The sequence below is a fragment of the Armigeres subalbatus genome, chromosome 1 (genome assembly GCF_024139115.2).
Source record: "Armigeres subalbatus isolate Guangzhou_Male chromosome 1, GZ_Asu_2, whole genome shotgun sequence".
Classification (NCBI taxonomy): Eukaryota; Metazoa; Arthropoda; class Insecta; order Diptera; family Culicidae; genus Armigeres; species Armigeres subalbatus.
In genome coordinates, this window is record NC_085139.1 from 256,213,798 (window position 1) to 256,241,071 (window position 27,274).

At 40.9% G+C, this 27,274-nt stretch overlaps 2 protein-coding genes across 2 annotated transcripts in view; both read right to left on the reverse strand.

Annotated features, from left to right (window-relative positions):
• The window catches only part of LOC134206871 (uncharacterized), a 274,559-nt gene that overhangs the window by 123,439 nt on the left and 123,846 nt on the right, over nt 1-27,274 (reverse strand). The gene's annotated exons all lie outside the window — the stretch shown is intronic.
• On the reverse strand, nt 1,299-11,305 carry LOC134207228 (uncharacterized). The gene is made up of 2 exons (XM_062682950.1): nt 11,201-11,305; nt 1,299-1,940 (listed from the first exon to the last, which is right to left on the reverse strand). Exons 1-2 carry the CDS (start codon nt 11,303-11,305, stop codon nt 1,299-1,301), a joined length of 747 nt encoding a protein of 248 aa, XP_062538934.1.

Genomic DNA, 27,274 nt, shown 5'->3' on the forward strand with positions numbered 1-27,274 from the left:
TTACTTCTGACTTACCTGATTTACCACCAGGGTGCCAAAAATCTTTGTTTGCAGATGACACAGGCCTTACAGCCAAAGGGCGAAGCCTTCGTGTCATTGTAGTAGATTGCAAAAAGTTTGGATATTTTCTCCACTTACTTGCAAAAAAGGAAAATATCCCCGAATGTTTTCAAAACTCAGCTTATCATTTTTCCACATAAGCCGAGACTTTCTTATTCGAAAACTTTTAGCATATTGTCACTATGAATGAGGTTCAAATTAATTGGTCTAACGAAGCTAAATATTTAGGACTTCTGCTAGATCAAAAATTAACTTTTAAAAGTCACATTGAAGGCATTCAAGCCAAATGTAACAAATATATTAAGTGTCTATATCCACTTATAAACAGAAAATCAAAACTTTGTCTTAAGAACAAACTTTTGATTTACAAACAATTTTTTAGACCAGTCATGTTGTATGCTGTGCCAATATGGACTAGTTGCTGCAATACCAGAAAGAAGGCACTTCAGAGGATTTAAAATAAAATTTTGAAAATGATTCTCCTCCGTGGTATAGTACCAATGAACTTATTAAATTTCTAATATTGAGACATTGCAACAAATGTCCAACAAAATAATTTCAATTTTAGACAAAAAACGTTGCAATCTTCTATTGCAACGATTAACTCCTTGTACCCTTAGTATAAAATAGGTTAAGTTTAGTTTAAGTTGAAAACATTGTAATTCCTACATGGTTCAATTCAACCAGAGGAAAAAATTCTAACTGCCAGAGGCAATTGAAATGTATTGATAATATATATAAATGTATTAACTAAAAATATGACATAGCAAATAAGGATGATAGTGTTAAGAAAACACGGAACACCTAGTCTAAGAGATGAATGCATGTATTAGATAATAAGCAAATAAAATTAGTTAAAAAAAAGCGGTTGCAAGATGCTTTTCGCGGTTCGTGGTTGTCTACCTTTTTCGTCCAAAACAAGGCAACGCCGTAGCTCTTGCCACCGCTCTGATTTTTCACCTACGCCTCTGGCGCCAACTTTATTCAAAAACCTATTTAAACGATCACAATAATCTACATTTATATAAAAAGAACTCTAACAAACGCAATCAAAATGAAATCTAATTAAAACAAAAAAAAACAAACAAATTAAAATATTTACATCCACAGTGGCAAGCTTTGACATAGTATTAGCTTAGCTTAGCTTTAGCTTAGCTTTAGCTTAGCTTTAGCTTAGCTTTAGCTTAGCTTTAGCTTAGCTTTAGCAACTTTGAAAGCAAAGGCTTTAGCAACAAGCTTTAGCTTAGCTTTAAGAACGGCAGGCTGAGGCAAGGCTTTAAGCAGGCTTTAAGGCAGCACAGGCAGGCTGAGCAGGCTTTAAAGCCAGGCTGAGGCGGGCTGAGGCTGAGCAGGCAGGCTGAGCCAGGCTGGGCAGGCAGCCAGGCAGGCTGGCAGGCTGGGAGCCTGAGGCTGAGGGCAGGGCTGGGGCCCAGGCTGGGCGGAGCTGAGCCAGGCTGGGGGCGGAGCTGAGGCGGGCTGAGCAGGCTGAGACAGGCAGGCAGGCGGGCAGGCTGAGAGGCAGGCTGAGCCAGGCTGGGGCGGGGGTGGGGCAGGCGCAGGCGGGCGGGCCCTGGGGCCAGGGCAGAACTGGGGCCAGGGCTGGGCCAGGGCAGGGCCAGGGCTGGGGCGGGCTGGTGGGGCTGGTGGGCACAGGGGCTGGGAGGGGCTGGGGCTGGGCGGGGGCTGGGCGGGGCTGGTGGGCTGAGGCCGGGCTGGAGCCGGGCTGGGGCCCAGGGCTGGGCCGGGGCTGGGGCAGGCTGGGCTGGCTGGGGCTGGGGCTGGGCTGGGGCTGGGGCTGGGGCTGGGGCTGGGGGGCAGGGCTGGGGCTGGGCACAGCTGGGGCTGGGGGCTGGGGCTTTAAGCTTAAGCTTTAAGCTTAACTAGCTTTAGCAAACTTTAACAACTTTAGCTTAACTTTAACAACTTTAATTTAGCTTTAGCTGCTTTAGCTTAAGCTTTAGCTTAACTTTAGCTTAGCTTTGGCTTAACACAACTTTAACTTTAACTTTAGCTTAACTTTAGCTTAACTTTAGCTTAGCTTTAACTTAGCTTTAACTTTAGCTTAGCTTTAGCTTAGCTTTAAGCAACTTTAGCTTAGCTTTAGCTTAAGCTAGCTTTAACAACTTTAGCTTTAGCTTAAGCTTTAGCTTAGCTTTAGCTTAAGCTTTAGCTTAGCTTTAGCTTAAGCTTTAGCTTAGCTTTAGCTTAGCTTTAGCTTAGCTTTAGCTTAGCTTTAGCTTAGCTTTAGCTTAGCTTTAGCTTAGCTTTAGCTTAGCTTTAGCTTTAGCTTAGCTTTAGCTTAACTTTAGTTCAAAACACATCGCCCGGGACATGCTATCGAAATTTCAAGGTAGTGAGTGGGCTGCAAAATGGTTGACATCAAGGAAGTAACGCCTAACAGAGCTCTGGTCCCCACAAGTTCCTATCTCACGCTTCCACGGGTCGTCCGATGACAAAAGACCGCCAGCTAAGGATTGTGTACTTAGCTGGTAGTGCAGCCTGGGCACTGTTGTCCTTCTGGCATCAGCTAGAGTGAGAAGGTACGCCTCGAGCGTCTGTTCACCAGGAGATGCGGCTAAAATAGTGTCTGCCTGGTACCCAGCGGCTGATTAACGAAATGCTGTATCGAGTCAGCTATACCTAAGGTGGCAGCCCCATCATCGCGATGTAGGTAACGCGACCCCGGTAAGGTAGCTTACTGAAGCCTCTCAATTACCACGAAAAATTGAGATAGAAGAGAAAAAGAACGTTAATTCTGGCAACCGACCCCCCAACGAAATAAGGACTATGATGTGAAACTCGGTACCTGGAATGTCAGGACCCCAAATGAACCCGGAGAGGGAGTGGACTGCAGAAGGGGGAGGGGAACGTGGCCGCCCTTCCAGAAGTCCGATGGCCTAGATCCGGAGGACATGAATTCCGAGCCGTGGACCCCACGACCAACACTGCATTCAAGTATAACATCTATCACAGCGGCGGCGGAAAAGCAGAGCATGGAGTTGGTTTCGTAGTGATGGGCAAGCAGATGAAGCCAGTAATGCGGTGGAAGCCCATTAGCGAACGAATCTGTGTATTGAGGATACGGGGCAAATTCTTCAATTACAGCCTAATCAACATTTACGCACCGATAAACGATAAATCCGACAACGTGAAGGACACGTTTTATGAATATCTTGATAATCATAAAAGAGAGTGCCCAAAGCATGACGTGAGAGTCGGTAGAGAGGACTTTTTCCGTCTCATAATCGGTAGGAAGATCCTTCATTCCGCTACTAATGACAACGGTCTACGGCTAGTAAATTTCGCTGCTGCCGGAGGGATGGCCATCAGTAGCACCTACTTTGCACGAAAAAATATCCGAAACCACACCTGGAGATACCAAAATGGTGATACTTGCAACCAGACACACCATGTTCTGGTGGATGGGCGCCATTTCTCGGATGTTATCGATGTGCGGACATTCAGAGGTCCGAACATTGACTCTGATCACTACCTTGTTGTCAGTAAAACTAGATTACGGTTGTCAACTGTATCGAACGAAAGATCACAGCGAACGATGCGTTACAATATCCAGCGATTGTCGGCGGAAGGAGTATCAGCTGAGGACCGCCACTCGACGAACGGATAAGTGCAATCAACGTTAGCGACAACATCAACCATATATGAGCACAACAGCACGAGAAGTGGTAGACACTGCACAGAGGTGACCCAGGGCGGGTTGGTTCGATGTGGAGTGTCAGAGAGTGACAGACGAGAAGAACGTTGCCAGAAGCCGGATGTTGGTGTCGGGTACCCGATCGAAAAGAGATCGGTACAAGGAAGCAAGAGCAGCCGAAAAACGAACCCACCGCAGGAAGAAGAAAGAGTACGAAGAACAAGTTATTAGTGAGGCGCAGGAAAAAATGGAGCAGAACGATATGCGGAGGTTTTATGAGTCTGTCAACAGCGCCATCTCCCGTCATGTGCAACGACCAACAAGGGAATTTACTGACAGATAAAACCGAAGTGGCTGCAAAGTGGAAGCAACACTTCGAGACTTTGTTGAATAGTGGAAGTGACAGTGCATCGGTGAACAGAATAAATATTAGCGACGATGGACAAGCTGTGGAGTCAACTACTCTAGATGAGGTTAAAAAGCTGTTAAAGAGCTGAAAAACAATAAGGCTGCGGGGAAGGACCAACTCCCGGCTGAACTTCTCATACATGCCAGTGAGCAGCTTTATGAAGTTCTGCACCATACTATGTCGAAAATATGGGAAGACGAGGAAATGCCTGCTAGCTGGTCGGACGGCCTCATTTGCCCTCTCTTTAAAAAAAAGGGCACAGACTGAAGTGCGCCACTTACCGAAGAATAACCCTCCTTAATTCGGCGTACAAAATTATGTCCCGTATTCAGTTCAACAGATTGAGACCGCTCGAAGAAACCTTCGTCGGCGAATACCAATCAGGTTTTCGTGAGGGCCGATCAACGACGGATCAAGTGTTTACCCTGAGACAAATCCTTGATAAATTCCGGGAGTACAACTTGCAGACACATCATCTGTTTATTGATTTCAAGGCGGCGTACGATTCAGTCAAACGGAATGAATTATGGCAAATTATGCTTTAACATGGTTTTCCGGCGTATCTTATACGGCTGATTCGTATAGCGTTGGACGCATCGAAATCAAGTGTAAGGGTTGCGGATGAAATATCGACGTCATTTGTTACCTTAGATGGATTAAAGCAGGGTGATGCACTCTCGAATCTACTGTTCAATATAGCGCTCACATATTATCACAAGATCGCATATGTTCCTGGGATTGGCGGACGATATCAATATTATCGGGATTGATCGCCGTGCCGTGGAAGAGGCTTTTGTGCCTTTTAAGAGGGAGACAGCGAGGATTGGACTCAACATCAATTCCAGCAAAACGAAGTACATGGTCGCTGGCAATCAACGTGGGTTCATTAGTGGTGGTGGTAGCGAAATGGTGCTGGATGGTGAAAAATTTGAAGTGGTAGAAGAATTTGTGTATCTTGGAACATTAGTGACGTGCGATAATGATGTTACCCGCGAGGTGAAAAGGCGTATTGCAGCTGCAAATAGGGCTTATTACGGACTTCGTAACCAGCTTAAGTCCCGTAGTCTGCAAACGAAAACAAAACTCGCGCTGTATACTACTCTGATTCTTCCGGTGGCTTTATACGGCCATGAGACATGGACGTTAAAGGAGGCTGATCGGAGAGCTCTCGGAGTGTTTGAGCGTAAGGTGCTGCGGACAATACTCGACGGTAAACAGGAGAACGGCAGCGCCGCATGAATCACGAATTGTACCAGTTGTATAAAGGGCTGGATATTATTAAGCTTATACAACACAGAAGACTACGGTGGACTGGTCACGTTGTTCGTTTGCCGGAAGAACGTCAAGTGAAAATAATATTTAGTAGAGAACCCGGAAGAGGCCGCGTACACGATGGCTTTTTGCAGTTGAAGAGGACCTGCGATTGGCCTAGGTTCGGCGTAGGTTCATCGAAGAGCTGCAGCCCATCAAGTAAGTAAGAGTGTTCTGAACGCAACTTTGAATGAAATTTTTATAAACTTGTTCCGTGGCCAATATGATCTACAGAACATCAATACATACTGAATACAAAAATCACTTACTCAATGGTGTTAAGCAGTTTTGCTTCCGCAACTACCTCTCAAATGCGGTATAATGAAGTGTACAAAACTCAAACAATCTTCAATTGCATAATGTCTCTGGTTCCCACCCTGCCCAAACAAAAAACACCGCATCCATTGTAAACATCTGATGAGCTAACAATGCGACAGTAGATGTGACAGCACAGCATAGTTGGCGCCATAATCGAGAAACATAAATCGCTACACTGCTGTCCAGTTCACAACTTCGAAGCTGCGTAGGAACCTACACAGTCAGTTCCATACTTCGTATTCTAAAATCGTCATTCGCTTCGCGGTTATGGCGATTACAGCGGTCACTTCTTGCGTCAAGAGTGGAGGAAAAATGATAAACACAAATAAACAGCTGTACCGTTAATTAGTGTTGTAAGGGGCTGCGAATCGCTGGTTCATTTGGAAGACATTTGATGGACGAACCGCAAGACAAATGAGATCGCTTAAAAAAGCTGTTAAGATGCATTAGTGTTTGCAAATTGTTGGAAACTAGTCCGCAAACCAAAAGACCCAAAAAGATAAATTAAGCACGTCTATTGAGAACGTCGTGAGTCTAGAAGAAAACCACCTGTTCGTTTTCGTTATTAATAAATAAAAGTGTCTGTACCTTTAAGATTTGAGATCTTTAAAATAAATCATGTTAGAATTGTAAATTTGATATCAAAACTGCAGCCTTGTCATTTGCGATTGTTTGCTGGATTTGTCTAAATAATTCAATATGAATATGATTAATTTTTGCATCAATGAAACTTAGAGTTGCCACAGCATTTTAAAACCTATTTGGACTCCACCCCGTTCAGCATTCTCCACACTTGTGTAAATAGGTAAAATCATCACCTACTTAATAATTGAGGATGACGTCAAATACCAAACTATCCCTTACAAACACTTAACAATCCGTTCCGGTATTTTTCTTACATTGCATCCAGCATTATTTGGAGCAAAGGTATCCAGTTTCATCGCGCAACAACGACCAGAGCCCGCTGTTGTGCAACTGTTACGATGGCTGCTCCAGATCAGCAAACATCATCTCCCGCCCCGTTCTTCTCCTACACACCGTCCCGGCAGGGCAACTTACTGTAGGTTCAGGTGTAAACTACTTTCGAGCCGTTTTCCTTCGAAACGCGGCTCCGGAGGCAGCGGATACCACCGATCAGAGCATGTGACAAGGTGCGAACTAATCGAGCCAGCCTCGGGCTGCTCTGGTGAATGAATCGTAAAACGTAGCGGTGTTGCGTCGAGAAAACTCACTCCGAATTCCACGGGAACGGGTGAAAGGGACGATTAGATTTGGTCGATTGGGAGAATAATGCAGTGGACACCTCACGACACGATGTTAGTTTATATAATCCTAATTAGCACGTTTGATGTTGTAGTTTAATGGCGACCACTAACGAAGCCTCAGCTGAGTAAGCTTTAGGGCGCTCTGAAGTCTATTTTTAATAAGTTGAGGTTTTCCAGACATCACGAATTGAAGCTCGAACTCGTGAATTTGCAATAAAATACAATACTTTAAATCATATTTTCAGAAATACGAACCACTTTCTAGGTTACGATTATGAAAACATGACTAACGTGTTCCAAATCATGATTAAGATCACGGTAAGTAGTTCAATAAATCCGAAATCAAACCATCTCAAGCATGCAATTTTCTTCCAAATAAGCCGGCATTCCATACCGCATCATATGGCTCACAGAATTCGCCTAAGCATAGATGGTATAGATCAACCGCCATCTACGCCGCCGAAGGCATGATGTGTGGCTTAGTGCATGGAATTCTATTGTTTTTCGAAAAAGAGATCTTGTGCTGCTGCAGCAAACATCACATAAATTCACATTCGCCGGATTTTACGCAACCTTTTCCTCGTGCCTAAAACTCGGAGGGTTCCACTCGACAAAGGAAGGCGGATGATTGTTTGAACTCTATCAGAGCAGTTGTTGTTAGTTGGCTGTGCAGCGCTGGTGGCGGTATTTTATGTGGCGTGCAGCCGGCAGCATAGCAGAAGAAACGAGAGCAGCAAGAAACCGGGCGGCCCGGCGAACCTTGTTATGACTGAGAATTACAACAGTCCGGTGCTGCTGCACTACCCATACAAAAACTTGGTGTAGGGTGCTGGCTTTATATTTTGCTTACTGTTGTTTTCCTAAACTACTATAATCGGATCGCAAAATAGTTCATGATTTGAAAACAAAACAAAAACTTTTTTTTAAATTTTATGTTTTCCCGTTGGCGTGAATAAGAAGGAGCAAGTGGCTCTAAGGGCATTCTCCCATTAGATAATGTATTACACCACTCCCCCACATCCCTAGCATTTGAATTTTAGTTTATATATCAGTTTTGAGTCTGTTTGATTTCACCAACACTGATGCTTCAGAGTCTCTCATCAATGCTTTTCAACGAATCCTGTTTATCTGCAAATTATACAGTGATTTATTGTCGATAGTATTAGAAGAACTTTGCATAATAAAATCCTCAATAGACCTTATCCGATTTTGGCAACACGTTCGAAACGTTTATGTTACTTAAATCGACTGATTTTGAACTGAACCGCCTTTTTCTTGGTTTTTCATCACACGGATCTTTTAACCTTGTGGTCCCCAACCTTTTCGGGGTCACCAACCCTTTTATGATTAGACAAGTGGCCCACGGCCCTCTGAATACGTCATGCTGAAATCAATAACAAACATATAGTTTCAAGTAATGTTATTTCAATATCGTTTATTATTCTAATACAGCAAAATCCCGATTTTATCAACACCCTGGTGAATTTTAGGGTGATAAAATAAGCAAAATCGGCAAAATCGGAAAAAAATCTATTCTCAATATTTTAATTCATTTTACAAATAAGGACCACTTTATGTCTTGAAAAGGCAAAATTTGTGAACGGTTACCATTATTTCTTGTCGGAAAGGCTCACAAAATCCTAAACAAAGGCGGTGAAAGTTGTTGCATAAAACTCGCTGTTGTTTGCGGTATTATTTACAATAATAAGGAGGCGAGCCAGCCTGGGGCTGCAAGTCTCCTTAATGAAGCTAATAAATAATACAATAATAAAAAGAACGAATAGAATTTTCAATTTTTTTTTGTGGTTGACAAAATGGGGTCGAAAACGTGATAAAATCTGGACGTGATAAATACGGGCTGAAAACGTGATAAAAAGCGGAGGTAGACAAAACCGGGATAACACTATATGACATTCTTCAGCAGTAATCAAGGAATTTAATTGTCTTTGAAAATGCAAAAAAAAAACTAGCAACAAAAGAGAATAGTGATAACTTTTTTTCCTCAACTGCAGCGGATAAAGACAATGTTGCGTTCCATTTTATCTGCAACAAATATGGAGAGTTTATTGTTGAAAAAAAAAATCAAATTGCGATAACTTCTATATTTCAAAAGTAAAACAAAAATCTTTTTAACAGATGGTTTATTCCGACGCCGAATACAGCGAGCCGAGCAGCGATTCCGGTTTACAGTCAAGGGACCCAGTTAGCCCTCACGAAGCAAGCTTCTGCATATCAAATCAATGTCGACGATTCGTATACTCCTCCTATATGTTACCCAGTGGAAAAAATATTGAAATTATTCTAATTCGTTAATTGCAAGACACACCCACCAATGGGGTAAGAGTGCGCATCGGGTGGGGTAAGAGTGTGCAATTCTCCAATCCTGTGTTTTAAGTATATATTAACAGAAATAAGAATTCTTAAACATTGTAAACTAACCTCGAGTCACCACGAGTACGCTGGCTTCTACCCCTCTCTTACTAACTGAAAAATTAAATAATATTGATTGTATGTATCACAAAGAACCATGGCTCCGTAAAGTGTTATACACGCCTGAGCCTACCTAATAAACGAACTTGAAAAAAAAAAACAAATAAGAATTAATAAAATTTAATTGATGTTTATTGAAAGTATATTATGGAATGTTCAAAGATTACGTAACTCTGAAAAGGGGGGGAATCCTAAGAATGTGAACAATTAAACTAAAAAAACATTGTTTTTATATACAAAAACAACAGAGGTAAAAAATATACCAGGTTTCGCGTAGCGTAAACAAAGGAATTTTCCTTAAAGAAAGTCTACTAATCACTTAACACAAATTTTGACCATTTCATCATCCCTCCCCCCTATTTTACACTTTTTGTATGAATCCTCTAAAAAATGTATGGATCTCGGATCTCGTCATGCATCTCACAAACCCCTTCCAGCTAAGCGTTGCGTAATTTCTGCATGATCTTTTTATCAAATGAAATAAGGCCGTTACAATTATTTAATTTAAATTATGTCCTACAGGTCTCCGAAAGGTCAATGGGGGGGGGGGGGTAAATAAATATTAAAATGGAAAAAAATCAATAAAACTCCTCGGATTTGTTAAAGAATGTTTTGAAAATTTTCAAAATCATCCAAATTGTTTGTAGTTGCCCCCTCGAAATATAATTTTTGGGCAAAAAAATCCGAGGGTGGTGGTGTTTAGGTGTAAAATAATACCGAATACAATTTCATTATTTCGCTTCAGCGATAAGTTCCCTAAACGCCCTTTCTAACACCAAAGGACTTTAGCTTATCCTTAAAAGGTGAACTTGTGATAATTTTCAATTTCTGTCCCTTTTTTCTTTGTTGTGAATCTTTACGCTTTGGAAGTAGTTTTATTTCAACCGGAGATAAGGGTTTGACATCTTCACTTGAAGGTTCACATGCGTACTCTTGCCTCACCCGTCCTTGCGTACTTTTACCCCACAGATGCAAATTTTATTCAGTTAAAGTTTTTGACCTCTTGAAAAACCAACCGGATTGGTGTTCTGCATCATACACAATAGGTTATTTATATAGTATAATGTTCAGTTGATTGAACGTATGTAGGTAATGGAATACTAGTTGCGGAAACACAATTATTATAAACAAAATTACTAGAAAATAATCCAGCTTCATATCTCCCTTGTTGATTATTCAAACCGTTTACAATTACACATGACAATACTTCCCTTTTTGTTGCACAGAAATGTTGGTCCATGTATGTATGTGACAATATTTGATCATAATACTTGTCAAACTGATGTAGTGTTGCTAGTTTTTCTGTGTTTTACAACTTTGAAAAATCGAAAACGTTCTCTTATTCCACTCTACTCTATTAGAATTTCCAAAGCTTGAAACGCTGATTTGTAATACGCTTCGTACATTGGGCTCGCAAGTTTTTTTTTCACATAGTAATTCCGCATGTCCAAATATCCATTCTGAATTTCATCGGGAAAGCTAGCCACGTCTCCAATGTACCTAAACACAAATCGGACTGCGAAGTAATGAAGCATCTTCTTGAGCCCGCACAGGAAAATAATAATTAAACTGTTGCTTCAGTTAGTCAAGATGAGCCATATTTTCCCATTTGAGATCTGCATCTTATTTAGTTGCTCCTTCCTCAGTCAAAATGCACAGTTTATCAACCATTGCAATATGGCCGACACTTACTTTGCGTTGCCAGTTTTCACCCTTTGCCACAAATGCCAGAGTAGCGGAAGTGGTTCGGTCGTGGGCACCCTCACGTATCTTTTGACAGAAAGCAAATGCTGGCATTCTGACAACTGTCATTTGTTTGCTACAATAACACCATATGCTGTGCTGTAAAACAAAACGTGAAAAAACCGTTTTCGAAGTGTCATAAAGTGGAGTGATTTCTTTGAAAAAAATATTGAGCTTCAATAACGATTATCATTAAAATATTAACATCAACATGTTTTTCATCACATTACAAAAAGGCTGCAAAATTCGGTTGTGGGCACCCTTATTGGTTCGGTTATGGGCAGGGCACACCCTTGTTTTGTTGACAAATTGTAAATGACGTTTTTCTGCAATTTTTTAGAATTATTCTATACATAAAACAAAGTTGGCATTTGTACGACCGCGCATCACTTAAAAATAGACAGCCCAATTTTGCTAATTTAAAGATATTCATGTTCTTCATATATTTACAATGAATTTGGCAAAGGCAGAAAAATTAAATATCCAAGAAAAATTAGAAATTTTCCATTAAAAATTAGGAATTTGTGAATTAGGGTATGAGCAACAAATAAATATTAAATTTCCACAAATAATGCAAAAGTTCCATTAACAATTAAGTATTTTGCACGAAACAAAACAAAAGTAGCACAAATGGCAAAATTGCAATTATAGAAGAAGAATTTACCATTGAAAAAAAAAACAAAATATTCGGAAAAAATACAAAATTTCCATAAAAAAATTAATTTTGCAATATACAATTAGAAAAATTTTCACAAATTTTATTTTTTCATCAGAAGCTAAACATTTTTCACAAAATAATCAATAAAGGGCAATAAAAAGAACAGAAAATTTCCATTAAAAAATATAAAAAACAACAAATTTGATAGAATTGACTATGCAGTTTAAATGCTTTTCAAGAAGGGGTCTTCACTGGCAATTTCCTATTTTTATGGAAAAGTCTTTGGAAAAAGTTGAAAATCAAAAACCAATCTTTTCGATGCAATGTTTTTTTGTTCAATTGTATGAGTATTTCAAATCTTGATCGTATGTATGAAATAACACAATGCTGGCATAATCATTCGATAATGGAAAGATCGATTTATGCTTATTTTTGCTTGTTTACATATTTGATAGGGGATATAATATGATAAAACTGTAAAAATAATCATTCGGAAGAACCGATTTGTTTTCAATATAAATTAAAATTGTGAACGCAAAATATTGTATCGGAAAATTGATCAACTTTTGGCGAGGGCAAGCTCGCCGAGTCAGCTAGTTTAGAAATAATTGATTAAAATAACTAAGTTTTTTTAAATTTTATTTTTATTTTAGCCATTGTATACATACTATTTGGAACTAAGCATCGGTCGGTTTGCTCACAACAAGACATATTAGACAAATAAAGACATAGACGCGTAGTAGCGCGTGCTACTTTGCTAGAATCAAGAGGTTTGGAACAAAGCACCAAAAAGTTGCATGAAGATGTAAAAAATGTTCGAATTTCGACCAATGTTTCATTCATACTACAATGCAACACGTGTTTGGCATTTTGAAAGAAAAAAGAATACAAGAGCAGCCAACAGCATATTTTGTCGTAACAATTACAATTACACAAAGTAACCAAATATATAAATTGAAATAAAACATTGGAAAGGAACAAGACAAATAAGACAAAAAAACAAATAAGACAAATATGACAAATAAGTCAAATAAGACATATTAGACAAAAAAAAAACAAATAAACCAAATAATTATTTCTTGATATTACTGCAGCTGTAGGACCAGGGATATCGCTGGATGTTCCTCCAGGAATTCCTTCGAGTATTCCTCCAGATAATCTTTCGAATATACCTCCAGGAATTCTTTCAGATATTCCTTCAAGAATTCCTATGAATATTCCTCCAAATATTCCTTCGTATATTCTTTCAGGAATTCGTCCGGATATTCGTCCAAAATTTCCTTCGGATATTCCTGCAGAAGTTCCTCCGGATATTTCTCCAGGAATTTCTCCGGAACTCTTCCGGATAGTCCGCCAGAAATTCTTCCGGGTATTCCTGCAAGAATTCCACTGGATATTCCTTCGAATATTCCTCCAGAAATTCGTCCGGATATTCGTTCAAGAGCTCCTCCAGATATTCCAGAAAAAATCAGATATCTCCAGGAATTAGTTTGAATATTCCTCCAGATATTTTTTTCGGAAATGCCTCCAGGAATTCTTTCAGATATTCCTTCAAGAATTCCTCCGAATATTCCTTTAAATATTCCTTGGGATGTTTGTGATTCAAACGCAACCGACTGTTGTTCAATTCTGATACACATAGTTGGGTAGAGAGAACAGGGTGTGAAATGTTGCCAAAGCAGATTCGATAGAGATGGGGAATTGACTGATATCCCATCGTTATTAGCTGGTTAAGGAACAACTTCTCGATAGGGCAGCTGTTGTATAATTGGTAATACGTCCGTGTACTAAATGGAATAGTGTGGGTTCAAGTCCCACCGGCAGCCGAATCGTTTTTCGCAATATCTCATAAAAACACCCTAAAATGGAAAACTTAACTATGTGTATCAAAATTAATCAAATTTGTTCAGGAATTCCTCCTAATATTCCTCCAGACATTACTTCGGATATTCCTCCAGATGTTCCTCCGGATATTCCTCTAGAAATTTTTCTAGATATTTCTCCAAGAATTCTATTGGGTATTCCTCTAGAAATTACACTGGATATTCCTTCAAATATTCAGCCAGGGATGTTCACCCTACATCTATCGTCATCACACGGGTCCAGACATTGCCAATTGGCCACCTATAAACAGTAAGTTAAGTACCCAAGTAACATTCTATGTTTTATAACGCTCTTGAAGGCCATAATTTACTCTTCAATAGTGTTATATAACCAGAATAAAATCAAAATGTTACTAGGGTAAGCCATCTCCAGCGCGATATTGTTCACAACCGCCATCTGTTCTTGGACAACGAGGGAGCCTACACCAGTTTCGTCTGCAAAGTAAGATTAGCCTAGAATAATACATTGTTTTTATTAGAACCTGTTTATAGCCTCGTTAAGTACATTCACTGGGCTGCAAAATGGAGGGTTGACATCAGGTAAGGAGCGCCCAGCATAGCTCTGGTCCTCACGCTTCCACGGCTCGACCGATGCGATGACTAGACCGCCAGCTAAGGGTTGCGTAAAGCGTCTGCTTAGTAGCCAGCGGCTGATTAACGAAACGCTGCATCACGTCAGCTATACCTAAGGTGGCAGCCCCACCTTCGTGATGTAGGTAACGCGACCCCGGTAATGTAGCTTACTGAAGCCTCTCAAATAACACGAAACATTGAGATAGAAGAAAAAGAGAACGTTATTTCTGGAAACCGACCCGGCAACGAAATAAGTACTATGATGTGAAACTCGGTACCTGGAATGTCAGGACCCTAAATGAACCTGGACGAGTGAGTGGACTGCAGAAGGTTGAGGTGAACGTGGCCGCTATTCAAGAAGTCCGATGGCCTAGATCCGGAGAACGTGAATTCCGAGCCGTGGACCCCACGACCAACACTGCAACATCTAGACCAAGTACAACATCTATCACAGCGGCGGCGGAAAAGCAGAGCATGGAGTTGGTTTCGTAGTGATGTGCAAGCAGATAAAACCAGTGATGCGTTGGAAGCCCATTAGCGAACGAATATGTGTGTTGAGGAAACGGGGCAAATTCTTCAATTACAGCCTAATCAACATTTACGCACCGACGAACGATAAATCCGACGACGTCAAGGACACGTTTTATGAATGTCTTGATAAAGCCTATGGAGAGTGTCAAAAGCATGACATGAAAATTGTTATCGAAGACGCTAACGCTCTGGTCGGTAGAGAGGACTTTTTCCGTCCCATAATCGGTAGGGAGATCCTTCACTCCGCTACCAATGACAACGGCCTACGACTAGTAAATTTCGCTGCTGCCAGAGGGATGGCCATCAGTAGCACCTACTTTGCACGAAAGAACATCCGAAAGCACACTTGGCAACACCCAAATGGTGAAACTTGCAACCAGATAAACCATGTTCTGGTGAATGAGCGGCATTTCTCGGATGTTATCGATGTGCGGATATTCATAGGTCCGAACATTGACTCTGATCACTACCCGAGCAGCACACTTGTTACAGAGGAGCTTCTGTGCCTCATATGCGACCAAATTGAGTCATATGAGAGTTGCTTCAACCAAATCTGCCAGAACTGTGCTACTAGGGTACCTCGTTGTCAGTAAAATTCGATCACGGTTGACAACTATATCGAACGAAAGATCACAGCGAACGATGCGTTACAATATCCAGCGATTGTTAGCGGAAGGAATATTGGATTAGTACCGCCAGAAGCTCGACGAACGGATAGGTACAATTAGCGTTAGCGACAACATCAACGATCTATGGGAGTCCTTGGAGCGGTGAGCACAACAACACGAGAAGTGGTAGGCACTGCACAGAGGCGACCCAGGACGGTTGGTTCGATGTGGAGTATCAGAGAGTGACAGGCGTGAAAGAGCGTTGCCAGAATGCGGAGGTTGGTGTCGGGTACTCGATCGAATAGAGATCGGTACAAGGAAGCAAGAGCAATCGAAAAACGAACCTACCGCAGGAAGAAAAAAGAGTATGAAAAACAAGTTATTAGTGAGGCGCAAGAAAGAATGGAGCAGAATGAAATGCGAAGGTTTTATTAGACTGTCAATGGCGTGCGGAGAAAGACAGCGCCATCTCCCGTCATGTGCAACGACCAAGAAGGGAATTTGCTGACAGATAAAACAGAAGTGGCTGCCAGGTGGAGTCAGCACTTCGAGACTTTGTTGAATAGTGGAAGTGATCGGCGAACAGAATAAATATTAACGATGAGGTTGGAAAGGTCATTGAAGAGCTGAAAAACAATAAGGCTGCGGGGAAAGACCAGCTCCCGGTTGAACTTCTCAAACATGGCAGTGAGCAGCTTTATGAAGTACTGCACCATATTATGTCAAAAATATGGGAAGACGAGGAATTGCTTACTAGCTGGTTACACGGCCTCATTTATCCTCTCTTTAAGAAAGGGCACAGACTGGAGTGCGCCAATTACCGAGGAATAACTCCTTATTTCGGCGCACAAAATTATGTCCCGTATTCTGTTCAAATCGTGAGGGCCAATCAACAACGAATCAGATGTTTACCCTGAGACAAATCCTTGATAAATTCCGGGAGTACAACTTGCAGACACATCATCTGTTTATTGATTTTAAGGCGGCGTACGATTCAGTGAAACGGAAAGCATTATGGCAAATTATGTTAGAACATGGTTTTCCGGCGAAACTGGTACGACTGATTCGTGTAACGTTGGGCGGATACAAATCAAGTGTAAGTGTTGTTGTTGGAAGAGACTTTTGTGCCTTTGAAGAGTGAGACAGCGAAGATTGGACTCGCGATCAATAGCGGCATAAGATACATGGTCGCTGGATATCAACGTGGGTTCTTTAGTGGTGGTGGTAGTGAAATGGTGCTGGATGGTGGAAAATTGGAAGTGGTGCCTTGGAACATTAGTGACGTGCGATAATGATGTTTGAACAGACCTATTGCAGCTGCGAATAGGGCTCATTACGGACTTAAGACCAGCTTAAGTCCCGTAATCTGCCAACGGAGACAACATTTGTGCAGTATACTACTCTGATTCTTCCGGTGCCTTTATACGGCCAAGAAACATGGACGTTGAAGGGGGCTGATCGGAGAGCGTAAGGTGTTGCGGACAATCCTCGACGGTAAACAGGAGAATGCCATCTGGTGGCGTCGCATGAATCAAAAGTTATAGCAGGTGTATAAAGGGCTGGATATTGTCAAGGCATCATACGGAGGGCTGGACACGTTGTGCGTATTCTAGAAGCGAAGATAATATTCAGTAGAGAACCCGGAAGAGGCCGCAGGCTTCATGGAAGGGCACGTACACGATAGCTTTTTGCAGTTGAAGAGGATCTGAGGGCGCTTAACGTTCAGGGCGACTGGAAGCGATTGGGCCAGGATCGAGCTCAGTGCAGATGGATACTCTATTTGTCGTAGGTTCATCGACGAAGAGCTGTAGCCCATCAAGTAAGTATTCTTTTAGCATTTCCTCAGTTATTAATTGAAAGCTGTTGTATACCCACCAATCGAGAATGTTACCCATTATTAACAGGTTACATACAGAACAGTCTGCACAATTTTGAGGTAACCAATTTTTTTCTCCAATTCCCTTTTCGGTACACGATGATCAACCGCCCCTAACATGAAAAACAGAGAGGAGCAAACTCCCTTTCCCCTGACAACAGTTCCCACCAGAGTCGGTTTTCAGATCTTCCATAAGGTCATTTTCCAGCTGGCATCACGGGGATTTAGTGATAGGAGGCTATGGTGTCAGATGGTGTCAGTGCTCGTCCTCCATATACGCGAAGTATCAATAGTACGCATTAACCCCCATTTAGAAGCATTTTTCTCACATACACTGGGGTTTCTTTTTAAGTGTTTTTTTTACGCGGGTCGCTTTTTACGCGACTTTTTTCACGGTTTTTCGCGGTTTTAATTTTTAACGCGATTTTTCGAAAATGTCTTGAAATCACGTGAAAATTGTAAAAGTTGATTTTTTATCGATTTTTTCAAAAGTGGTTTTTTACGCGGATTTCGGATTCTACGCGGTTTTCAAAAAAATATTCTAAGTCCTTTTCAAGGGAAAACACTTAAAATATTTAATGGATGTACAATGCTGGGTCATTAGAGCGAAGGCCGTCATTCCCGAAGGTCATTTGGCCACAGCCGTTAGGCCAAATGAGAAGTGAGATGTGAAAAATGAGAAATAAGGTGTAATATGTGAGATGTGAGTGAGTAACAAGAAGGTAGAAGTCAAAAGGGAGAAGAAAGAAGTAATAAGCAAGAAGTGAGGAAGTGAGAAGTAATAAGTGAAAAGCGAGAAGTGAATAGTGTGAAGTGAGATGAGAGAGGTGACAAGTGAGAATTGAGAAGTGATATGTGAGAAATGAGAAGTGAGAAATAATTTGTGAGAAGTGAGAAGCAAGAAGGGAGAAGTGAGGAGAGTGAAGTGAGAGAGCGAGAAGTGAGAAATAAGAAGGAAGAAATGAGAAGTGACAAGTGAGAGCCAAGAAGTGAATAGTGAATAGTGAGAGCCGAGAAGTAAATAGTGAGAAGTGAGTACCGTCGTGCGGGGCTTCTTTTGAAAAATCAGGGGCTACTTTGGACATTTTTAAACAAGAATTATAACGAAAATTACTATAAAATTGTCATTATCACCAATCGGGTGTCTTGTTGATGTTTGGGGGGCAACTGTCTGTTTCAAATTTGGTTTTTTCTACGTTTATTTTTCCCAAAAAATCAAAAACCCAAAATATAGCCCCCGGAATCAAAAGAGGCTCAGCACGACGGTAATGAGAAAAACATGTGAGAAGGGAGAAGGGAAAAGTGAGAAGCGAGAAGCGGTAAGTAAAAAGAGGAAAGTGAGAAGTGATAAGTGAGAAGTGACAAATGAGAGATTAGATACGATACGTGAGATTCAAGATAGAAAAAGTGAGAAGCGAGCTTTTGGTGAAACGGTGAACGGTGTAGTTTGTTTCTGCAGTGGAGTGATAAATAAAAATCAATTAACGTGTGAAATTGATCAAGTGCCGCGGGGAATACATTTCCTTTGCGTGCCCAAGTGTTTTCTGCATCGAAATAACTAGCCGACAGGTTGTCGCTGCTGGTTATTTTCGTTTAATTGTGGATTTTCTGCCCCAGCAGCAGCTGGCGGCCGGTAACATTTTTGCGCCTTTATTGTTTCTTTGGTTTCTTTGTGTTTTGTGTCGTCTGCATTGGTACCGTTTGAGCTGTGTGAAGGTATTAGCGATATGGTTGAGTGCAGTGAGTGCGGTATGGGGGTTCTGCCCAGCGATTTGCCTATGAGTTGTTCGGGTTGTGGTTGCGCTAAAGTGTACCACTACAAGTGCACTTCCATGACCAAACCATTGGCAAAGCTGGTCACGGAGAATGTAAATGTTGTGTTCAAGTGTGATCAATGTTTATCAAGCCAGTGTTGTGGCGAGCAGAATATTCTGTTCTCGAACACACAAAGTTGGAAGAAGAGATGAAGAAGATTTCTTCACTCTCTGATTCGATCGGTGGTATTCGAGACAATATTGCTGCTCAGATAAACATCGCGTTGAAAGACAGGATGGAGCAATTGGGGAAAAAGGTACAAAATGCCTTAGACAATGCAATCTCCCGTCTTCGGCAATTAATTGGAAATGAGATGGAAAATATGAAACGTTCACTTATACAATTTGATGCGCGCAGTAAAGTAGATGCAATGAATGTAATGCAAGGTTCATCTCGTTCGACTTCGGAGTCGGCACTTAATCCCAGAGGTAAAAAGCGAAAGGTTCAGGAAGCAGACGACGCGTCTGATGATGTTTTTAATGAAAAGGTTAGTTTCGCGGATATTGTTAAGAAGAAGTGCACTGGGATGAAAAGTAATAGTAGTAATAAAGCTAAGACAAAAAGTACGACCGCTAATGATGTGAAGGTTGTTCGTAAGGCTCGTCCGGTTATAGTGATAAAACCGAAAGAGTCCAACCAGAGTAGCGATGATACTCGGAAATTTTGACCACCAAATTAGATCCAAAAACACACAAAATCAGTAACTTTAGAAACGGGAAAAACGGCTCTATTATTGCTGAGTGTGCAACAGGATATAGTATTAATGTTGTGAAAGAAGGCATTCAAAGCGAGTTGGGTGAAAATTACAATGCTGTTGTTCCCTCATCGGTGCCAAGGTTAAAAGTGATGGGCATGAGCGAGAAACTTTCCTCCGATGACTTCATTCAGATTTTAAAAGATCAGAATGAAGACATCGCTATCAATGATGTAAAAGTGATACGGGTGTTTGAAAATCCTCGTTTCAAATACAACAAGTACAACGTTGTGATTGAAGTCGATAAAGACAGTCATAGCTGTTTGTTGACCGCGAAGAAAGTAAATATAAGGTTTGATCGGTGCCTTGTTGTTCCTGAGAATAGTATTCTTAGGTGTTTCCAATGTGGAGAATTTGGGCACATGAGCACAGATTGCAAAAACGCTATCGCGTGCTCTAAGTGCAGTGGACCTCACAAGACATCTGAATGCACGTCATCTGTATTGAAATGTGTTAATTGTAATAAAATGAATCAAGAACGTAAAACGAATTTGGACGTTAAACACGGAGCATTCAGTACTGAATGCAAAGTGTATAAAAGATTAGTTGATCGCAAAAGAGCAGCTTGCATTTCAATGAATAGCAACCAAGTTCTAGTATGAATGTAAATAAATTCGATATTTTGTATTTGAACATTGCAGGTCTCTCTACAAACTACGTTGCATTACGTCAGCTTGTAGAAGATAAACGTCCATTTTTAGTCTTTTTATCTGAAACGCATATCGTTGACAGTGATTCTTTCGAACAGTACAGTATCCCGGGTTACAGTGTAGCTGCTTGTTTATCACATTCAAGACACACTGGCGGTGTTGCTATTTATGTCAAAGAATCGGTTCAATTCAAGCTTCAATTGAACGAAGTTTGTGATGGTAACTGGTTCTTAGGCATTGCAGTTGAACGTGGCATGAAGATGGGTAACTATGGAGTTTTATATCACTCTCCCAGTTCAAATGACCAGCGATTTGTTGAAATTTTGGAGAACTGGTTGGAGATGTTCATAGATCCTAGTAAATTAAATATACTCGCTGGCGATTTTAATATCAATTGGTGTGACATCCATAATTCGAATCATTTGAAACGGTTAGCAGACTTTGGTGATTGGAAACAAAAGGTCTTCGATTACACACGTATTTCTCAGCACAGTAGAACTTTAATTGATCATGTATATTCTAATTTCGATTCCGTTAGTACGGTAACGATTTGTGATTTGAAAATAACCGATCATGAAACTCTAGTAATTAACGTAGATGATAATAGTGATAATAATAGTGATCTTATCAAATTAAAGTGCTGGAGAAAATATTCAAAACAAGCTATCTCGGGTCTTGTCGCAAGAAACGTGGATTTTCAATCAAACGTTGGTTCGTTAGATCAAAATGTTCTGATGTTCTCACTGACGTTTTGAAAACCTGTACCAATAATCTAATAGAACATAAATATGTATCTCTGAAAAACTCAAACAGCTGGTACAATCTGGATCTTTTACGATTCAAACGTAAAAGGGACAAATTGTACAGAAAATTTTGTAGAAGTAATAATGCTATTCATTGGAAAAGGTATCAGGTCGCGCGTAATAAATATTCGCATATGTTGAAAAAACAAGATGCGAATATATTTAGAGGAAAATTGATCAGCATCAAAACAACAGCAGAGAGTTATGGAAAATTTTGAAATCCTTGTTAAAACCTAATAGTAGCAAACCGCGATCCATAACCTTCGATGGCACAATAGAACAATCAGAACAAGTTATTGCAGATAAATTCAATCAATATTTCGTCAACAGTGTCTCACTGATTAACCAGTCAATTGAGTTAGTTGATGAGCCTGACGAAATAAAACAGCCGATTAATTTTAATTGTAGATTTGATGGATTTCACCCAATAACATTAGAAGAACTTGAAAATATTTGCTTTTCAATTGGAAAAACGGCTGGAGTCGATAATGTTAATGCCAAGGTAATACAAGACTGCTTTGATGTCATCGGACACAACTTGCTGGACCTTATAAATGAATCTTTACGAACTAGGCACGTGCCACAAGTTTGGAAGGAATCTCTAGTGATTCCGATTCAAAAAGTTGCTGGGACGATTAAAGCCGAAGAGTTTCGTCCTATCAATATGTTGCACACATTAGAGAAAATTTTGGAACTTGTAGTAAAAGGCCAGCTGCTTGAGTATTTGAATAGAAATAACTTGCTGATACCGGAACAATCGGGATATCGAGAAGGTCATTCTTGTGAAACCGCATTGAACTTGGTATTAGCTAAATGGAAGGAAAATGTAGAGCGTAAAGATACGATTGTTGCTGTGTTCTTAGATCTAAAACGCGCTTTTGAGACAATTTCTCGGCCCTTATTGTTGAGCACAATCAAGCGCTTTGGAATTTCGGGATCTGCATACAATTGGTTTGAAAGCTATTTGTCTGACAGATCTCAAAGGACTGCTTTTAATGATTCTGTTTCTAGTCCCGTGGAGAACACGCTAGGAGTGCCACAGGGAAGTGTATTAGGGCCTATTTTATTCATTATGTATATAAATGACATGCGACGAGTCTTACGATTTTGTGATATTAATCTTTTGCTGATGACACCGTGATATTCATTGCAGCTAAAATTTAGCAGATGCCGTTTCACGCTTGAACGAGGATTTACACTCTCTAAGTAGATGGTTGAAATACAAGCAATTGATATTGAATATTAATAAAACAAAATACATGGTAATTTCGCGAACCCGAGTAAATGAGGATGTCTCTGTTAAAATTGATGATGAGACAATTGATCGCGTCCGCGATATTAAATATCTTGGCGTGATTATTGATGACAAGCTAAAATTTGACATACATATTGACAATGTTATCAAGAAAATAGCCAAGAAGTATGGAATGCTCTGTCGATTAAAACACGATTTGACTATTGGTAGCAAAATACTCTTGTATAAATCAATCATCTCTCCTCATCTGGATTTTTGCCCTTCCATCCTTTTCTTGGCTAACGAAACACAAATATCGAGATTGCAGCGCTTACAAAATAAAATAATGCGTTTGATTTTAAAATGTGATAGATTCACTTCCTCAACTTTCCTGTTGGACGCCTTACAATGGCTGTCAGTGAAGCAAAGAATAGTGTACTTGACTATGGTGTTCATTTTTAAAGTAATAAACGGTTTACTGCCTCGATATTTGTGTGATCGAATTGAAAGAGGAAGTGATATTCATAGTTATAATACTAGACACGCGGATAATGTGAGAACACCCTATTTTCTGTATGGCGCTTCACAAAACTCTTTGTTTTTTAAAGGTATAAATGTTTTCAATTCGATGCCTTCACACATCAAACGTGCAGTCACGCTAACACAGTTTAAGAGACAATGTATTTCACACGTCAAAGCTGCCTTTTGAACAGCTACCCGGCAATTTTTACCCGTTAACACATGTATCTTGACGAAGTTTTTAACAACGGATGATTTTTATGGACCATTTTTTATTTTTATTATTTATTGAGGCATTAATAAGCTATAACGTTCGCCTCGATGATGATGATGGATTTTAATTTATTGACGTAGTTTATTTTTGAACCTTTCTTTGTGTAGTCTACAAAAGTTTGAGCATCGCGCGCGGATTACAGATATGAATGATTTTGAATTTACTTAAAAACTTGCATATTTCGAACTGTTGAATCATGCTCTTGAATTAGTAGTAAGCCTTCTGGTAGATTATTTTGTACTCGCGGTTGTTCCGAAACTTTTGTTATCGACGGAGCGGTTACACAAGTTTTGATGTTTGGTTGTCGAACCTAATGATCCATGTTCAGATACATGTGAGTTTTAGATTGCGATATTGGTTTGTGAAAAGAACGCGATGTTTGGCGGAGCTTTTGAAATCTGTGCGAGAGGTTTCACAAGTTTAGCTTTAGTTTAGCTCCATGTATCACTACTGTTGATTACAAAAATTCTAGGTGTAGTTCTCTAGTTAATTTTACCAATTATTTTTTTGCTGTACAGTATGGAATTGTATTTTTTATTTTATATCTGTATATACAATCGGATCGTTTGTTTGCATAACCGATTACATTGATCTTATTTAATTATCTTAAAGATAAATCGTCCAGCTCAAACCTTTGTAGGGGTATGTGGCGGGACCATCATCATCATCATCATCATCAAAAAGAAGAGAGAAGTAGGAAGTAAGTAGTTAAAAATGAAAAGTTAAGTGTGAAGTAAGTAGCGTAAAGGGAGAAGTGAGGTTTAAGAAGTGAATAGTGAGAAGTAAGAAACGAGTGGTGTGATCCGAGAAGCAAGAAGGAAGAAGTAAAAAGTGAATAAGAAGTGAGATGTGCGAAGTGAGAAGTGAGAAATAGGAAGGGAGAAATGATAAGTAAGAAAACGGCAGCGAGAAGTGAAATGTGAGATTTGGGAAGTGTGAAGTAAGGAATGATATGCGAGTAGTGAGAAGTAAAAGGCGAGCAGTGGAAAGTGATTTTTGAAAAGTGAAAAGTGAGAAGTAAATAGTGAAAAGTGAGATGTGGAAAATCAGAAGTGAGAAAGGAGAAGTAATATGTAAGATGTAAGATGTAAGAAGTGAGAAACAAGAAGGGAGAAGTGGGAAGGCAGAAATGAGAACTTAGAAGTGAGAAGTAAGAAGCGAGAAGTGAAAAGTGAGACGCGGGAAGTCAGAAGTGAGAGGCGAGATGTGGATAGTGTGAAGTGAGAAATGAGATAAATATGTGAGATTTGAAAAATGTGAGAAACGAGAAGTGATAAATGAGAGCCGAAAAATGAGAAGTGAGATTTAGAAAAAAGAAATTTGATACGAGAAGTGAGGTGTAAGATGTGAAAAGCGAGAAGTGAGAAACTAGAAGTAATAAGTGAGAGCCGAGAAATGGGTTGGAAGCGACAAATGAGAAGTGAAATTGAAAAGTGAGAAATTCAATACGAGAAGTGCGATGTAAGATGTGAGAAGTGAGAAACGAAAAGTGAAAGCCGAGAAATAGGTTGCAGGCGACAAATGAGAAGTGCGAAATTCAATAAGAGAAGTAAGATATGAGAAGTGACAAGCGAGAAGTAAGAAGCCAGAATTGAATGGAGAGAACTGGGTTGTGAATAGTGAGATGGGAGTAGTGAGAAGCGAGAAATGAAAAGTAGTAAGATGTGAGAAGGGAAGGCAAGAAGGGTGAAGTTAGAAGATTGAAGTGGGGAGTGGGAAGTAAGAAGTGAGAATTGAGGAGAGAGTGCAAAGTGAGAGGTGAGAAGTGAATAGTGAGAAGTGAAAAATGAGATAAAGATGTGAAATGTGAAAAGTGAGAAGTTATAAGTGAGAGCCGAGAAATGAGAAGAAGTGAGATTTAGAAGTGAGAAGTGAGACATTTGATACGAGAAGTGAGATGTAAGATTTGAGAAGTGAGAAACGAGAAGTGATAAAGGGAAGCCGAGAAGCGAATGGAGAGAAGTGAGTTGTGAAGAGTGAGAAATAAAAAGCATTTTGTTATATGTGAGAAGTGAGAAGGGACAAGAGAGAAGTTAGAAGGGAGAAGTGAGGTGTGTGATGTGTGATGTGAGAAGTGAGAAGCAAAAAGTTGAGAACTGAGAAGTGAAAATCGAGAAGTGAGAAGAGAGAGACGAGAAATGAAAAGTGAGAAGTGAGATGTAAAATGTGAATAAATGAGATAAATATGGGAGATGTGAGAAGTGAGAAGGGAGAAGTTTACCACGCGAATTTGACGCCACACGTTTCATTGCTTGGATTGCAATCGTGGCGTCATGCTCGTTTAGCTACACTAGTTGAGAGTTCGTTTGGCTACCCTCATCTTTGCCTCAGCTCGTCTATAGAACCTACAGTGTCTTTCCGATTTGGATACAATATTTATACCATTACCCAGGATGTGGGTGGTCGTCGAGTTGAGTTCGCAAGCGAAAGGCAGAACATCATTAATGAACTGAAACAGAACCTGCTGGTGTTCGAGTCGTAAGACAAGAACAGGACGCTTTTATCAGCCACCCGGGAGAAGCGAGAAGGCCGACAAGGGTGCCATAACTGAGGCCTTCTCCTTCCTTGGAACATCGACTATGGCAGAAGAGGCGATTGATTTCGCCCTGACGGTCAACGAGGAAAATATTGCGCCTAACCAAAAACGGCTCAGGCAGCAAACCGGCGAAGGTGCTCAGAGCAAAGCCAAGCAGTAGGCGACAGTGAAGGCCAAACGTCGTCTTGACGGAGCATATCGGAATGTAGTGATGCCCGAAGGGCGTTGGCCCGAGAAGGCGACTTCTCGGCCAAAAGAAGCTAAAGGGACCAACCAAACGCAAGAGGGTTCCTGCCGGTCAGTGCCATCGGCACTAGGGGCTGAAAATCCCTGGCAGCTGGTCAGTAGCTCAAAGCGGAAGTCGAGCGCATCTCGACCCGCAAAGAAAGTTAAGGACAGAGTAGAGGCCTTGCTGCTCAAAACCGATAAGCATAAGTACGCCGACGTCGATGCAGGCGACCGAAAAGCTTTCGGCGCTGGAACAGGACGCACGAAGCGTCAGACGCACCAAGACTGGTGAAATGATCTTGGTGCTGAAACGTGGAGCTAGCGGGACGACTGGCCCAACCCTAGCAGCACACATGCTTCACATAGGTTGCTGCAACTCATATGTGACCAGATTTAGTCACAATCAAGTTGCTGCAACCATTTTTGTCTGACTTGTGCTGCTCGGGAAGAGATCTTGGGTGACGGCGCCGAGGTGAGGTCGTTGGGGACGGAAGTGACCTTCCAGTGCAAGCAACTGGACGAGGTCACGAACGCGGACGACGTCGTCTCTGCCGTCAGAGAGCAGTGCGGTACAAAGGTCGTCTATTTGGCACGCAGCTAGCCTACCCTAGGTCATGGAGCGAGGGATGTTGAAATCGGCTGGTCAGTAAGCCCAATAAGCAAACTGAACTGGTACTATTGGTGCTTAGAGTCGGGACATAGGTCCTACGACTTTAAGGGCCCATACCGTAGCAACATGTGTCGTCATTGTGGTTGGGAAGGGCACAAGGCGCAGGAATACGATAAGTTACCAAAGTGTCCATCTGCGCCAGCAAAAAGCAAGCATGTAATCACGTTATGGGTGGACCTCCGTGTCCCATCGGAGAGGAAAACAAGAATAAGCCACGCAAGCAACACAGTTGAATCTTAACCACTGTGCATCTGTCCAGTAGCTGCTGTGGCAGTCGGTCTCGGAGTCGAGGACCGATGTCGCTCTCCTGTCCGACCCGTACAACGTCTCTGACTTGGGTCGTTATTTACGTGACTATTTACACTCGGAATTTATTCCATGTACCACAAGGAGCAAGCAATTTGTTTGAAA

Bases quoted from the DNA above. Each gene is read 5' to 3' on its own strand.
- LOC134207228 (XM_062682950.1), bottom strand. From the start codon at position 11,305: ATGCCAGCATTTGCTTTCTGTCAAAAGATACGTGAGGGTGCCCACGAC. The intron at 1,941-11,200 runs GTAAGTGTCGGC...TGCTAAAGCTAG, and splicing joins GTGAAAACTGGCAACGCAAA to TTAAGCTTAAAGCTTAAGCT.